The 15,738-nt window shown below is 65.3% G+C and overlaps 1 protein-coding gene across 3 annotated transcripts in view; it reads right to left on the bottom strand.

Moving 5' to 3' along the window:
• Window positions 1-15,738, bottom strand: part of SLC12A7 (solute carrier family 12 member 7) — a 42,105-nt gene that overhangs the window by 12,012 nt on the left and 14,355 nt on the right. For all 3 annotated transcript variants that reach the window (XM_012534719.3, XM_033436638.2, XM_033436639.2), the window contains exons 2-17: window positions 15,486-15,580; window positions 15,087-15,209; window positions 12,289-12,435; window positions 11,036-11,090; window positions 9,952-10,082; window positions 9,487-9,728; window positions 8,654-8,865; window positions 7,980-8,147; window positions 6,409-6,507; window positions 5,793-5,850; window positions 5,313-5,487; window positions 4,544-4,662; window positions 4,223-4,321; window positions 3,790-3,909; window positions 2,858-2,962; window positions 2,245-2,413 (exon numbers count right to left, since the gene is read on the bottom strand). In XM_012534719.3, coding sequence (XP_012390173.1) covers window positions 2,245-2,413; window positions 2,858-2,962; window positions 3,790-3,909; window positions 4,223-4,321; window positions 4,544-4,662; window positions 5,313-5,487; window positions 5,793-5,850; window positions 6,409-6,507; window positions 7,980-8,147; window positions 8,654-8,865; window positions 9,487-9,728; window positions 9,952-10,082; window positions 11,036-11,090; window positions 12,289-12,435; window positions 15,087-15,209; window positions 15,486-15,580 — 2,117 coding nt within the window. The remainder of the gene's footprint in view (window positions 1-2,244; window positions 2,414-2,857; window positions 2,963-3,789; window positions 3,910-4,222; window positions 4,322-4,543; window positions 4,663-5,312; window positions 5,488-5,792; window positions 5,851-6,408; window positions 6,508-7,979; window positions 8,148-8,653; window positions 8,866-9,486; window positions 9,729-9,951; window positions 10,083-11,035; window positions 11,091-12,288; window positions 12,436-15,086; window positions 15,210-15,485; window positions 15,581-15,738) is intronic.

Raw genomic sequence — 15,738 nt, 5'->3', positions numbered from 1 at the left:
GGAGCAACGGGACAGAGCCCTCCCAGTAAGAGACGCGGCAGAGAGGGGCCTGGGGTCCCCCTGTTCCCGGCCACACGGACCGGCCTTTACGTAAACTACCCGGCAGACCAGAACTGGAACCTGGCTCAGAGCCTCAGGGGCACGGCACCAGGAAGGGAGGCTCTAACCCCAAGAATCCATCCTAAGAGCAACCCCCGTGGACTACATCTAAGCGGTGCTCACACCACACTTCCTGACACCAAGGCAATGGGAACCACCTCCGTCCCCAGGACAGCAATTCCACGGAATAAAACTCAGAGCACGTCCACGAAACAAACACTGTGCGGCCGTCATAAACAAAACAAGCACCCGGCCGACTGGAGAAGCAACAGTTCAAAGCAGAGTAAGTGTGTGAAACGGTATTTCTGCGGGATCGTCTGTTTAAAACAAACCAACAGGAGAAAGTCCAAAAGGACACATACCGGGCTATGACGTTCTTGTCTGGAAAGAGGGCTGTGAACCCAGCCGAGTCAGTGCCATTCCAGGCAGGGGCCCGGAGCCTTCAACCCCCCGCTCGGTGCTGGAGCCCACCTCCCCAGCCCCACTGTGCCCCCGCCCATCCCCAGAGACGCTGGGAGGACAAGAGGACCCGTGAGTGTGAGAGAGGGAAAACGCTCCATCAGCGCCTGGGCAACGTCGCAACGAGAGCTGGGACCTTCCCACCCTCGGACACGGGTCTAGAGCTTCTTCACACCGACGCAGGGAGCTGTCGAGAAGGCCGAGGCGCCAGCACAAGGAGGCTGTCCCACCAGCGAGAATGACACACCACGTCTACACCCAGGGTCACGGCCACGACCCCGGCATCTACACCCAGGGTCACGGCCATGACCCCGGCATCTACACCCAGGATCACGGCCACAACCCTGGTGTCTACACCCATGGCTCACAGATGGCCAAGGTCACCAAAGAAAATGTGTGAGATCACCCAGGGAACTGTAACCCCTAAGGGTTGGGCAGGGGAAAAGCAGTCCAAGAGTGAATGAAACTGGAATGCCAGACAGGGAGGATACAATTCTCAGACAACCCTGGCATCTACACCCACGGCTCACAACCAAAACTGGCATCTACACCCAGGGTCACAGCCATGACTCCAGCGTCTACAGACAGGATCACGGCCACAACCCCCGCGTCTACACCTGGGATCGCAGCCACAGCGCCGGCGTCTACACCCCCAGCCAACACCAACAACTACCGCGTTAAAGCTCTGGGTCACGACGATGCTGAGAGAATGGCTGGTGCCGCTGGCTGCCAGGGCGGGTCCCCAGGGGCCGGCTGTCCGGCCAACCAAGGAAGGGGCTGTCGACGCCTCGGGCTACACAGGCCACGACCCCCTCCAAGCAGCCGTGCCTCCCCCAGGTGCTCTGGAGACCTCTGGGCGCAGCCCGGTTTACAGACGCCTGGACAGCAGGGCTGACCCGGATGCCCGGGCACAGCGGGCAACCCTGACGTGGGGACGGCTGACGAAGGACCCACCCGAGAGCAAGACCCCGACGCCCCAGCCAGACAGGAGCCGCCCGAGGCCGGCAGGCTGGACGCGGCCTGTGGACGGCCGGGCGTGGTAGGGCTGCTGTGCGAATCGCCTCCTGTTTCAGAGACAGACACGCGGGGTCTGGGGTGAAAAGAGTGAGTGGTGGGCCGGTGTTGACACTCCCGGGGTGGGGCGGGCAGGTAGAGGTGACAGGACGTGGGCCACGCTGGGACGGCCACGTGGTACATCTGCTGTTTCTACATGTCTGAAATTGCCCACGAGACGGGGTTTGAGGCTCAGGCACTGGGGCTGCCCCGGACCGAGATCAGAGGTCGCAGTGGCACCAGCTGAGCATCCGAGTCAGGGTGACGGAGGCCTGGCCTGGGTGCCCGTGACCCGCCGCCCCCTCTCTGGTCCGTGGAGCCTCTGGACGGGCTGACCCGGCAGCACAGGCCCCAAACGTGGGAGCAGATGCGACAGGTGTGGGGCCCGCCTGTCGGGAGACCTGCCCCGAGGCTGCTCTCAACAGCCCGGAGCCCCTCTGCCGTCTTGAGGTCCTGGGGCCACGCACGTCACACTCTCCTCTGCAGGTTTCCCTCCTGCTGGTTTCAAACTGAGAAAGTGCCACCCAGGTTGAGACAGGACGCAGCGCGACACGCAGGGCTGCGCTCGGGCGCACGGCTGGAAACGCGACGGCGCGGCCCCGCCGCCCCCCCCCCCCCCGGCGCCTGGCCCACCTCTTCGGCTTGCCGGGCCTCCACGTGCTGGTCCAGGAAGGTGCCCTCTAGCACGGAGCCCACGATGGTCAGGCCCTTGCCGGCCTTGAGCTGCGAGGTGAAGGACAGCAGGCGGGGGTGCTTCACGCACTGCTCGGCGTTCAGGTTCACCAGCACCAGCACCTGCGGCCTGCCGGGGCGGGGGGCAGGGAGCTGTCACCACGGCGACTCGCCCCCACTCTCACGCCAGGTGAGCTGCGTGAGCCCCCTCCCGGGCCACGTGCCCCAGGCTCCCTGCTGGGCAGCGGGCTTTCCGTGCAGCTAAGCCTCGGGTTCTGCAGGGGCAGCCTCCCCTCCCTCCTCCCAGAGGCGAGAAGACCGTCAGCGCCCTCCATCCACGGCAGGCCCCCGGGTGGGTCAGCTCGCCGCCCTCATCCCCCTCCACCCCCGATGCATGACCAGCGGGCGCTGAGACCCGAGCTGACCAGCCCAGGCTGACGCAGGGACAAAGGTGCTAACAGCTTCCTTGACAACCGTCTCCTGACGGAGGGGGGGGGGGTGGGCACCGTCTTCTCTCTGCAGCCTGCTTTTAGGAACAGGCATCCGTGGGGTCAGAGGGCATGGGGACACTCACCTCCAGTTCTTGGTGTGGAGGGGGCCGTGCTCCACGTGCAGCAGGGCGTAGCGGGCGGCGTTCAGCGACAGCCCCCGGATGCCGTCGCCCCACTCCTTCTCGGCCCTGCGGTGGGGGTGCAGTGGTGAGGCCCCGCCCACAGCGCACCCAGGTGGCCACTCAGGGCCTCTCGGCGCTCCTGTGACAGAGGAGGGGGCTCCCCAGAACGGGCGGGAGTACGAAGCAGCAGGACATGGGGAGGGGCACCTGATGGCACGGGGAGGGTGGCGGCGGCACTGGCACCCACGCAGGATCTCAGAGTCGGGGCCATCGATGGGGCAGAGGAAGGAGAGGACGTGGGGTGGGGGGGGGACTCTGACTCACAGGCCGTGGCCCGGCTCACCAGCAGGAGTGGTCACGGCCCCCAGACCCTCCTTCCAAGCCACCCTGCAAGAGCTGGGAGGGACTTCAGGCAGTGTCCCTGGAGGCCCTCCCACCCCCCGTGCCCTGAGAAGCCCACCCCATGTCCCACCTCCCCAGGGCCTCGCCCCCTGGAGGGGTCCAGGGGGTCCAGGGGAAATGCCCCAGTGACGGACCAGGGGCTCTGAGATGCACTTAACCTGCCCACCGCTTCGGTTTTTTACGGTGTACCTTTCAGAAACGTCTATTTCTGAAAATCCATTGCACGTCAGTGCTACCGTTAAATAGATTTCAAAGTTTACAAGGAGCACTGCTAGAAAAGTACGTTACACTTACACACAGATACACGTAGATAAACCTAACGAAACGTCGTAACAAACGACGTCAATTAGAAAGAGTAAACGTGGCCATCCACTGGTTAGGAGCTACAGGCAGAAATCCACGCAGCCCCCCGCAGGAGGCACGGGCTTTGACCCCTCCGCCGCTAGAGGCCCCTGAGCCCTCACCCGGGAGAGGGGCCGGCAGCAGCTCACCCACGGTACTCGATGTACTTGTAGATGCAGCCGGCAATGAGCATGGCACAGAGCGCGTAGTACCAAGAGCAGATGAACATCAGGGCGAAGCACAGGCTCATGCCCAGGAAGGAGAGCGTCCTGGGGGACACGCAGCTCAGAGGGGGCCCACCTCACCGCCCGGACCCCCAGGCCGGCACCTGAGCAGCCGCCTCGGGCCCCAGCAGAACCCTGGCTTTGGTCTCGTCAAGAGCACAGCAAGGATGCTGGGACCGGCTTCTCCACCCGGACCATCCCAAGGGCTGAAACGGCCCCGAGGCGCCTACAAGAGACCCGGCTCGGAGACCGGGCCGGTCCCACGAAGGCTAGCCAGGGACCCGGGTGGCAGCTGGCCCCCAAGACGCACCGCGTGCCCCAGAGGAGGGAGGGGACCGGGCTCCCCACGGCCACTCACCAGTGGTAATACTTGAAGCGCGGGCGCCAGTTGGGCGTGCGCAACAGGGTCTGCAGGGCGCAGGCCAGGTTCACGAACATGTAGCACATGAGGAAAAACCTGGGGACGTGAACAGCGGCGTGAGGGGCGGGCCAGGTCCCGCAGGGTCCCGCTGAGCTGCCTGAGCCCCCTTGCCCACATCGCGGTCCCCTCCCGTGGGGTCCGCCTGCCCCGTCACCCACCACCTGGCCCCCTCCTCTGCCCTATGCCCTCCCGTCTGCCGTCCCGAGCAGGGGCCTCACGTCCCAAGGGTGGCTGCCAACGGGGCCAGTGGCCACTCACATGGAGAGAATGGGGGCCACACTGTCCAGAGAGGCGATGAGGATGCCGGTCTCACAGATCAGGGCCGTCAGCAGCAGGGCCCACGTGGGCTCCCCGTTGGCCTTCCCGTGGCCAAACACCTGCCAGGAGAAAGGCAGGTGGGCTGGGGCCACGGGCAGTTGGCCGCGGCGGGCGTAGGACGCAGGAGAAAGAGCTCGTGTTCAGGCGAGAAGCCGAGCTAGCCGGGTCCAACCCAAAAGCGGTCTCGGAGTTGCGGCAGAAACAGAGACGGACTTTTCACGACATGGCCTGGACCTCACCCAGCCACGTCCAGGAAGAAAGCCCGACACCCAGAGGGCAGACGGCGGCCCAGGTACCGTCAGACCCCAGACGCCCTCATCGAGCGCAGGCAAGGAGGCGACACCCTCGAGCACTGGACGGGGCTCTCCCCACGGCACACACCCGCTGGGAGGATTCTGTGAGGGCCCGGCTGCAGGCCCTGGGTCCTGGAGCACAGCCCTGCGGGAGGGCAGGGCTCAGGAGGCTTTCCCACCAGCTTTCCCCCTGCGCGGCAGTCCTGAGAAGGGAAATTCAGAACATGCAGCAGACACAGGGTGGAACAGAAATGCAGGCCTCGGGGTGGGCTACCAGTCTGGAGGTGGGGATGTGGGTCCCACCATCTTCAACCGTAAACATCATGCTCCCGGGCAGGATCTCTGGCCCCTCCTGACGCACTCCTTCCGGGGTGGGGGAGTGGGGGGGCGGTTCCCGCTCTCAGCAGCGGGCTCACCTGAAGGAAAGGGATGATGCCGTCCCGGGCGATGGCCTGCAGCAGGCGTGGGGCCCCCGTCAGGCTCTGCAGGCCAGCCCCACAGGTGGAGAAGAAGGACCCAATGACGATGACCCAGGGGGACGGCCAGGCCAGCATGCCAATGACGAGGTTCCCCTGCAGGGCCTCCCCGAACCTGGAGGGGCGGCGAGCTTTCAGACACGAGCTGGAGACAGAAACCTCCTCCCACCTGCTGAGTGGGAACGGCCTCTCCCGGGAGCTCCCGCACCCCAGCTCTACCGGGGTCTGAGGTCACTGTGCGGGCCCCCAGCTCCAGGCTTGAGCGGGAGACAGATGCACAGATCAGACCCCAACACGTGGCCACAGGGCCACCTGCGACAAAGCTAGAAATCCTGGGGTTCTCAAACTCAAAGCTAAAATCACCTTCGAGAAAACCAGCCCTGGCCCCAGGAGTTCCCAGAAGCCATAAATGAAACGTACTTATCCCGTAAGATCACGCCTTCGATGCAAGCCCCGAAGAGCACAATGCAGGACAGGTCTGCGGCTCGGGTCAAGGACGTGGCGGGCACGATGCAGTAGCTGAACCAGCCCTGGACCGACCCCACACCCTGCCCACCCCGCCCTGGGCCCCGGGCCATGTCCTTGCTCTGGGGACCTCAGGTCAGTCACGATGGGCCTGGCCTGCAGGGTGACCACCACAGGCACCAGGGTGGAGACCTCGCCGGCTGGAAAGGGATGAGCTCAGTGAGAAAGGCTCCGCTGGCACCTCAAAGCCAGTGAGCCCACCTGACAAGACCGTGACGTGAGCACACGCGTGGCTACACGTTAGTGACACGTCACAGTGTGGTTACTACGCGTGGTTCTCGGACAAAGCCATGTTCTACCACCAGCCCAGGCTGGCGTCCAGGAGTCTGTGTTTATTTTCCTAAGTCAGGCCAACGCCAGCCCAGCCCCCTCTGAGAACGGGTGTTGGGCCAGAACTACCCAAAGCAGGGAGGCCCGCCCGGAGGCACAGGGGCCCGGCAGTGAGTGGAGAAGGGCACAGAGCCGTCCGGCCCTCAGCACCCGGCCCCCACGCTCGACCCCCCAAAGATACAAATGAAAGACGTGGTCACGATGGCCAGAATGGTTCCAGTGGGGATGGACTTCTGGGCGTCCTTGAGGTCCCCGGACCGGTTAGAGCCCGCCATGATGCCTACGGAGATGGAGGGAGAACTGATGGGTCACAGGGACTGATGGCGCCTGGGAGATGCCACCCGCCTGCCCGCCCACCCTGGCCCATCTGGGGCAGAGTCAGAACGGGCCTGGGACTTCCTCACGACGCAAAGGAGAGACCCGCAGCCTGCACGCCGGGCCTCACAGAGCCAGGCTGGACCTCTCTTCACGTCTCGGGCAGGCTGCTGCAGGGCACGTGGACAGGTGCCCCAATGTCCCCCACGCTCTCCACGGGGACAGCCAGCCCAGATGTGAAGTAAGTCACGGTGGAGGCTAGGGCACGGCTCATCCCAGACACTCGCCACGGACGCCAAGACCAGACCTGGCCTCCGAGTGCATGGGCCCCGACCGCATCCCCACTGTGATCTCTGTTGATCCCCGTGGCCGGGAGTGAGAAACTCCCTGGAGAGGGAGGCCAAGTGCTGACTCACTTCCGGGGCCAGGCCTGGGTCAGAGCGTAGCTCAGCCTCAGCACAGACTCCTCGCTGGCCTCAACCCTCCTCCTTCCCACGCGGTGACTGGCCACCGCCACCTCTGCGGCCGCCGCCCCCCACCCCACACCGGTCACTCCACCTGGCACATAAAGTGTAAGTGATTCCTACTGGGATCAAAGAAAATCCAGGTGGCGGCAGGTTCGCTCGACACCTGTGATCCTGTCCCAGGCGTGGCCTATGCGCCAGCACAGAGCCCGTGGGCGTGCCACGGGGCGTGAAAAGACCCACATCCACAGAGGAGGTGTCCCCACCCTGATCACTGACAGCGGGGGGACAGGAGTACAGGAGAAAGACCCCCCAGGGGCCAGATCCACAACCCCCCACGCCCGTCCAGGTGGCGCCGTGACCCCGCCTTCGCGGGGAGGGACCTGCCCCAGCTCCGGGCCTCGGGGAAGGCGGAGGTGAAGTTCGGCGCGGGGCAAGCAGCCCCTGGCAGGCCAGCCTCCCGGAGCGTGGGGACAGGCCAGAGTGGGGGCCAGGCGCGAGGATGGCCCCGGGCCCCTCGGTCGGCCAGCGCCAGCCTGGGGGGCCGGGGCTCCACTGTGCTGCGCCAGGCTGAGGAGCCCCCAGGAGCAGGTGTGCGCCCACGGGTGCGTGTGTGAGCGTGCGGACTAGTGTGTGTGTGTGTGTGCACGTGTGGGGGACTGTGCACCGGGGCCCTCCGGGGGCTCAGCAGACCCTTTTATAAGGACACGGACGCTGCAGTTCCCGGCCTCTGACGGCCCTCGGGTCCACTGCTAAGGGTCAAGGTCGCAGGGCCACTCCGAATAACCTGGCTCTCTCACAAGAACACGGACAAGCCCCTTGACGCCCATAGCTCCTGAGCCCCCGGCTCAGACACGTGGGGAACGGAGACCCCGAAGCTCATCTTTGAGCCAAAAGGAAAAGAAAGACGGGGCGGGGGTGGGCGCGTTAGAGCCGACGGGGCCCTGACCCGCCGGGAGCACCGCGGCCTCACCGGTCACGGAGGGGAAGTAGATGCCGACCAGCATGGTGAAGTAGGTCGTGATGTCGGTGAGCACGTAGGGCAGCCCGCCCGCCCTACTCTCCTCCGGCACAGGCACCGAGGGCACGCCCTTCTTCTCCACAAACACCCCCTTCTCCGCGTAGGCACTCCACAGGTTATCTGCGGGGGGAACAGGCGCGTCACGAGACTCCACACCTGCCATCAGGGCTCCGGCATCGGGTGCCCATCCCCACCCCAGCCTCCAACTTCACACCAGGACAAGGACGACTGACCCGGAGAAACTGCCTTCTAAGAAAACCATCCTCTCCTGATCTCTGAATGAAAAATTTTGGTCCTTAAGTCAAGTCTGATGAAAAAACTTACCTCGTACCCCTGACGAGCTGCGTGAGGGACCCCACCCGTTAATTATTTCCCTTATCGACATGCGAATCCCCCGTGCCTGCCACTTTGCAATTCTAAAGATAAAGGGTCAACTCTGAAGCCCTTACCTGTTGCCTGCAAGATTCGCCTGGCGTCTACGGCTCTGGGGAGAATCAGCCCAGAGGGACCCCAATGGGCCAGCAGCTGGGGGCGGGGTGACGTGGCCACAGGTTGGGCGGAAGGACAGGACCCAAGGGACCAGGCTCAGAAGGCCCGGCCCCGGCGGAGACCCGCCGGACGCTCACCCAGGAGGACGCCGCTGACCACACCGGGGATGCCCTGGACCTCCGTGACGTTGTTCTGGGCGAAGTACTGGTCGCAGGAGATGCTGGCCGTGGAGCCGTTGCAGAAGAGGCCCCAGAGCGCAGTGGTCACCGAGCCATTGCTGGTGGCGTGGACTTTGGCACAGACGTCGAAGCTACGTCGGGACAGCGTGCGGTTCCCCAGCAGACAGACCCTGGGCGGGAGCAGGTGGTGAGACGCCTCGCCCACCACTCTTCTCCGTAACCGAGTGGAGTTCGCAGGTCCCTCGTGAGGCGCTTCAGACCCCCGCCACTCAGGGCGACAAGGGCATTCGCGTGAGGGACCGGCCCTCGGCAGGTTTCCGGCAGCACCGGGCCCCAGTCCGTCCTGCCGCCCTCCGCTCTGGGGCGCCTGACGCGGAGTGAATGGCCCGCGTGGCGTGTCCACGTGCGCAGAGCGGCCGCCCCCACCCCGGGCTCCTCCTGGCTCAGCCCAGTGGGGCCGCACGGGGGCTCGCGCGCTCGCTCTGGAGCTACCCCGTTCCGCACGGCATCCTCTCCCGGCAGGGGACAAGAGAAGACCCTGCTCAGGGGCTTCCATGAGGACAGGGCCATGGCCGGGAGGAGCTCGGTGCTGCTGGAGTCACCAGGCCTGTCCTGTCCTCGCAGACAGCACGGCCACGAGAGCACCATGACCTGTTCGCCCTCGACCTGGCCAGAGTGGGGACGTCTGCGGGCACAGGGCGCCATGCCCAGCCCAGCCAACGTGGTCAGCGGTTAAGGCCCGGGCCACAGACTGGGCCGGAAGCCGGCCCGGAGCCAGGCGGAGGACTCACGGGATGTCAGGTGGGTCGAAGGCGGTCTTGACGACGCCGGCATAGATGGCAAGGATGGACAGCACGACGCAGGCCAGGAACACCAGGGCCAACTTGTTGACGTACTTGACGCCCACGAAGACCACCGTGGCCATGAGGGCCAGCGTGCAGGTCCCGTACACACGCATGTTGTGCAGCAGGGCTGTGGCCTCGCCGCCCGCCCCCTCAGCCCGCACGATGGCCGCGCTGGGGGAGATGTAGGTCTGCAGGGCAAAGCGCGGTCACCCACCCCTTCCCAAGATGACCGCACGGGAGCGCGGGGCCAGGCGCGCCCCTGCACCTCCCAACGGGCCCTCTCTGAGGGGGCGCGGCACCGGGCTCCCCCCGCCCCGTGAGCCTCCACGCCAGCAGACGCCTCTGGGACACACCCTCAGGTCGCGCATCTGCGGCCTGGACAAGGGAACCCGCACGAAACATTGCACTTACCAAAAAAATCTCAATGGTCCCCAAAATGTACATGGCCCCCGCGAACGTGGTGCCCAGGTAGAAGCAGAGGCCTACGGCGCCCCCGAACTCCGGCCCCAGAGACCGCGATATCATGTAGTAGGAGCCGCCCGCTGCAAACACGCCAAACGGGAGCAGCGGGTTACGGACCTGCCGCCGACCGCGAGCACAGGCCTCCCGGGGCAGACGGCCTCGTCCACGGGGTGGGGAGCCCGGCCGCGAGGGTGGGGACACGCGCCTGAGTCCACGGGCGCCCTCCCCCTGCTGGCGGCCGTCTTCGGAAGCTGTGACTAAAGGAGGGCGAGCCACAGTCAGGGGCCTGGACCCCGACGGCCGTGCCCGTACGAGGCCTGCGGCTGACATCACACCCGAAACCTCGACTCAGCTTTCACCAAGAAGATTTAAAATACCAAGAGCTCTTCAGTCATCCTCTGTGTGTCACACCTACAGACACAGTGACACCCACGGCCTCGCCAGCCTGTCCCCGGTCGTCCTGTCGGCCGGCTGAGACCCCACTCGGACACTGACCAGGGACCGTGCGTGACACTGGGCACCTGGAGGACACCTCAGGGTGCAGCCCCCCCCCCAAAGAGCAAGTAGTGGACAGCGTGAACGCGACAAGAAAATCCCTGGAGGCATTTACGTAGATTCCCCGAGGAGAACCCCAATTTCTCAGGGACCCCAAGTGCACGGGCAGGCTCTGGGGGACGAGCCGCAGGGGTCACCCCTCCCTGGCCTTAGAAAAGCCCCACTGTGCCCTCGATGGGGGGGGCACGCCGGGGGGAGCGTCAGGTGGGGGCCGGGAGCCGCCTGAGTTCCGCTGCCCAATGGCAGGGTCACTGCCGACGGGGCCTCCGGAAGGGAAGGGGCTGGCCGCACCACGGGGATGTCCACCCCTCCAGATGTGGGGATCCATCCTGCAGGCGGGTGAGGGCGTGTCTGCGCTGGGACCCGCCCTCTGCCACCCCTGAGGCCGCCCGGGGTGAAGGGTGAACGTCACACTCCGTCCACAGCGGAGCCCGCTCGGTCACTCCCCGCCATTCCCAGCTCCCCGCGGCACCCTCACCTGGGACCATGCCATTGGTCGCGATCGCACTCATGGAGATTGCGGTCAGCATCGTCTGCAGAAAGACGGGGGCCTTTTAGAAGAACGAGCATTTCCAAGTGCCACCCCGGGAGGCGGACGGCACCAGCCTGGGGCGGCGCCCGCCTGCCGACTCCCGGCTGCCGACCTCAGAGCGCTGCTGGGTAACCGGGCGCCATAATGCTCAGGACCGCAGCCCTGCTCTCTCCCAGTAACCCCCAAAGCTGAGCTCCCGTGAGCCCCCAGGAAACACCCAACTCGGGACCGCCTCCTGCTTCCAGGGGGACCCCCCTGTAGGCCCCCACCCCACGGGGCTGGGGGACTGTCAGAGCCTGTCCAGGGCGGGCCTTCTCACCCGCTGCGCAGGAAAGCGGCCACACCTGTGGGCTGGGGAGCAATTACTTCACAACCCGAGGACCGGAAGAAACAGCCCCCGGGAAGCCTGCAGCCTCAGTGCCCACCTGACTGGCTCCTGCCAGGGACATTTCTAGCTTGACAAAGGCCCTGCTCTGTCTCCTGCTTTTCATCGGCTCTTATTGGGGGAGAGGCGGGGTGATTGCTCCAAAGACACTTCCAGGCTCATTAAGCGAATGCAGCACGTGCGGAACAGCGAGAACCTTCAGGCAAGACCTTCAGACACGACAGCACAGGAGCGGGAAGGCCGTGGACAGAGGCGGCCCGGGGCGGCCGGGGGACGCAGCTGGGGGACAGGCAGGGCAGCAGGCTGGGGTCGAGGGGACCCTGGCTCATCTGCGTCGTTGGATTCTTTCAGGCAGGTGGCACTTGGGGGGCTCAGAGCAGCGGAATCACCCTCCTCGTAACAGCGATGGAGAAAGGGGAGGAGGCAGGCGGGGGGGGGGGGGCAGGTGCTGAGGGCCACTTAGGGGTTGAACCAGGCACGACAAGCTGTCGCAAGAAAAGGCTCCTGGGCCGCTAAGGCAGACGGGGACGTGGGTGCGGAGGCCATGTGGAGGAGGGCCTGGTGAGCCGGGTGCAGGGCTGAACGCGTCACCAGCGGGCAGGGGACCTGGTCTAAATGCAGGACGGGATGGCCGTGAGTGGTGGCCACCAGGGGACGCTGACCCTTGGCTTCTGCGGAGGCGGGCCCACGAGACTGCCCCCGGCCCGTCAGCAGCCGGGTGCTGACCTGCGCCCACACCAGCGCAGGTGAGGGGTACCCTTGGGGCCGGGGACCCCGGAAAGCCCCGACGTCCAGCTGCCCCCGCCCCACTCACGCAGGTGCAGCACATGGACACGATGAGGAAGGACTCCAGGACGCCGGCCGCCCCCACGATCCAGGTCAGGCGCAGGAAGAGGATGACACCCAGGATGTTCTGCAGGCACGGCAGGTAGACGCCGATGAGGGTGCCCATGCGGGGGCTCTGGAAGAGAGCGGAGCAGGTTCCGGGGCCGGCAGCGCCTCCCCCAGAGCCCCCCTGCCCCCGCCGGGCGCCGAGTCCACACCGTGGGTCCCAGAGACTGTGAAGAGGTCAGGGGACAGGAAGACGAACGAAGACCAGCAAAGGCCCAGCTTCAGTCACGCGGAAAGCGGCTGACGGGAGGCCAGGGCGTGGACAGAACCCACAGTAGGACACCCTGAAACTGTGTACAAGCCCCTGGGTCCTGGTCTGACTCAAGAGTGAATGACTGGGAAACGTGAAGACGTTATCAACAGAGACAGACAATAGCTGTTGGCCTGGGGAACTGGCAGTAATTCAGACTATAATTCTGCCGCGTCTCAGAGTCACGAACTCCCAGTTCCCCGAAACACATAGATAAAGGCCTGACACACCTTCCTAAGTTGTTTCTGCGGGAAGCAGACGCCCACCAGATGGAACCTGCAGATGGAACCTGCTGGCCACAAGCACACAGACCCCAGACCAGCTGAAACCAGAAGGCGGACGATGCTTGAAACTTCACCTTGATGCCAACCAATCCGAGAGCTGTCCATGAGCTGACCACGCCCTGCTCCACGAGCTGACCACGCCCTGCTCCTTGACCACTGTAAGACTACCCCTGCAGGGTGGGCAGTTCCTGAGGCGCTAGCCCGCTGTGTTCCCTCTTTGCCTGGCAAAGAAATAAAGCTACTCTTTCTCTTCCCTCCAAAACTGTCTCCGTATTTCTATTCAGCACTGGCGTACAGAGGCCAAGATTTTGGCAACACCCTCACTGCCCAGGAGCAGGGGGGCGGGGGCAAAACCATGTCACTGCCCCAGGGGAAGGGAGGGGAGAGACGGGCTCGGCGCCCCCTCCATCAGGGGCACAGCGGGAAGGTGGGGAAGTTGGAGAGAAGACGAGGAGCAAGCCGACCTGGGCTCTGCCCGCAGCAACTGCAGCGCAGGTCCTCAGGAGAGCGCGAACTGGGGGGAAACGAGAGGCCGGAAGGAAGGGTTAGGGACCGGCCACCACTCCCTAGGCCGCAAGGGCGCAGAAGCACCAAGTCCAGAGAGAAATCTGCCGCGTCTTGACCCACCTGGAGAAGTGCCCAGCGAGGGGAGGGGACCCAGCGAGAGTTCAGAGAGGACGAGCCCCCTGTGAGCGACCCCCTTCCCGAAGGCCCCGCAGCACGGCCGACCAGATGCGGCCTGGGAGAGGGTCACCCCGCCGCGGGGTAACCGCAGGAGGGTGCCTGACAGAAACGTCTTCCGTAACCCCAGACAGACTACAGCTGAGCAAAGCTGCCCAGAGGGGAGCTCGGGAACGAGGCCGGGGGCCAGCCCAGCCTGCCCGCCGGCCAGCGTGACGGCAGCGTCAGGCGACACAGCCGGGATTTGGGGACACCTGGCTAAAAGAGCAAGAGAACGTTTAATGGGGAAGCTGCTTAAACTTAGGTGAATAAAAGGAAAAAAAGCTGGAAAGATCTGCTTTGGAAACATTTCCCGTGAAAGGGGACAGGCTGCCTGAAACGAGGCGTCCTGTGGAGGCTGGGGAGACGTGGCCCAGCCCGCTCGCTGGGCCGAAAGGCGGACCCCCCTCAAAGGAAGCCGGGGGGCTTCTCAGGGTGAGAATGGAAGGTCGACCCACAGGAATGCCCGCAGCGAGAGAGTTGGCATGGGGCTGGCATGGAGCAGAGACCCCGGGGAAGTAACCCAAGGGGGCGCCCGGGGAGCATGGAGGTGGGTCAGAAGCCTTGGGCAGACTCGGCCTGAGGCCTGGACAGCACCCGGCAGCTGGCTTTTCACACCTGGGCCCTGAGCGCCCGTGTCCGGGGCAGCCCGCCCCACCGCGGACCCGTGTCCTGTTTGTGGATGACGGAAGCGTGGCGGTTCCTGGCTGGGCGCAGGACGGTGGAGAAGGGTGAGGGCAACACAAGCTGAGAGTGGCTCCGGCCCCTGCCTTTGGCTCAAGGACCGTGAAACACCAGAAGCAAACCCTCCAGTCTCACGGGCGCGGGGCCCCCACCCGCCTGGCCCGGCCCTGTACAGTGGCGAGATGACCGAGTTGTCCTGAAAGGCCGTGACGGGGCCCCCGGCACTCCCATAGAAGGCAGCTTTGAAGGATCAACCTGGCCGGTTACAAGGCCCAAGATACTAGAGGCGCCCAGACCCTGGAGAAGGCACTTTTGGGGGACCGAGCCCCCATCTCTGTGCCCCCTGGTCAGAGGGACAACAAGGGCCGCTCCCACGGACCCATGCCCGGGGGTGGGGCGGCCGGGTCATCCCGCCAAACCCGCCCACCTGGCCACACACGGTCGTGCTGAGGGTCACGGGTGGCCTGCGTCAGCCTCTGGCACAGGCTCCCGGGTGCCCTGGGGACAGAGGCCAGGAGCTGCCCGCTCGGGTCCCGATCTGCCCCACGCATTGCGCGCAGCTCGGCAGGCTGGGCTTACGGAACCGCCCCAAGGTCTCTGCACAGAATCCTCGGAGAGCTGGGCGCATCTTAGGAGAGGCTCCCAGAGGTAAACCCTCAGAAATAAGGCTCCCAGGAAGGTGGCAGCAGGACAAGTCCCGCGACTGAGAAGCGAAGGGGGTGGTTCCAGGGGATCCGGTGGGGGAGGGCGGCCCTGGCGTGGGGCGGGGCCGGGCTGGGGCACCTTGGCCTGGCGCCGCCGGCTGTCCTCGGCCTCCTCGTGTTCTACCACGCCCTGGCTCAGGTTGGTGTAGTTGGCCAGCTTGTTGAGTAGCGAGGACACCATGGGGTTGCTGTCCATCTCCTCCTGTTTGGGGCCGAGGCGTGGAGTTAGTGACCTCCCCACCCCGAGACGCCCCAGACCGACCAAACCAACCTCCCAGCAGGGCTCCCGCTCTACGTGCCCAGCGGGTCAACGGTCAGGGCTCGGGGCCCCGGGGCTCCCCGGACGGCCCAGGCCCAGCCCCTCCGCGGGGCTCCCTGAGGCCTCTGCCCGGACCCCAGGGCACCGTTAGGCCGGGCTCTTCTCTCGCGGGCACTGCCGCCTCCGCTCTGAAGGGGAGAGCAGGGGGCGGTGACCCACCTCAAAGAGCGCCATGCTCTTCCTTTCGAAGGCTCTCTCTCCGTCCACATCCATGCTGCCGATGAACGGGCTGTTCTCCCCGGGGTTTCCATCTCCTGTGGGGAAGGGCTCGCTCAGATGTGAAAGGAATTAAAGGCCACGAGGGAACAGGAGGAGGGGCCCGCCAGGCGCTTGTCTACGTGCCTCGGACTTTCCTAAGTTACCTGTCAGGGGGCGAGGGGCCAGGTAGAGAGAAGGCCAAAGGTGGCGCTGG

Source organism: Orcinus orca, chromosome 3 (genome assembly GCF_937001465.1).
Source record: "Orcinus orca chromosome 3, mOrcOrc1.1, whole genome shotgun sequence".
In the NCBI taxonomy this organism is placed as follows: Eukaryota; Metazoa; Chordata; class Mammalia; order Artiodactyla; family Delphinidae; genus Orcinus; species Orcinus orca.
Note: the sequence above shows the minus strand (reverse complement) of the source record. Positions and strands in the feature narration are given on the sequence as shown.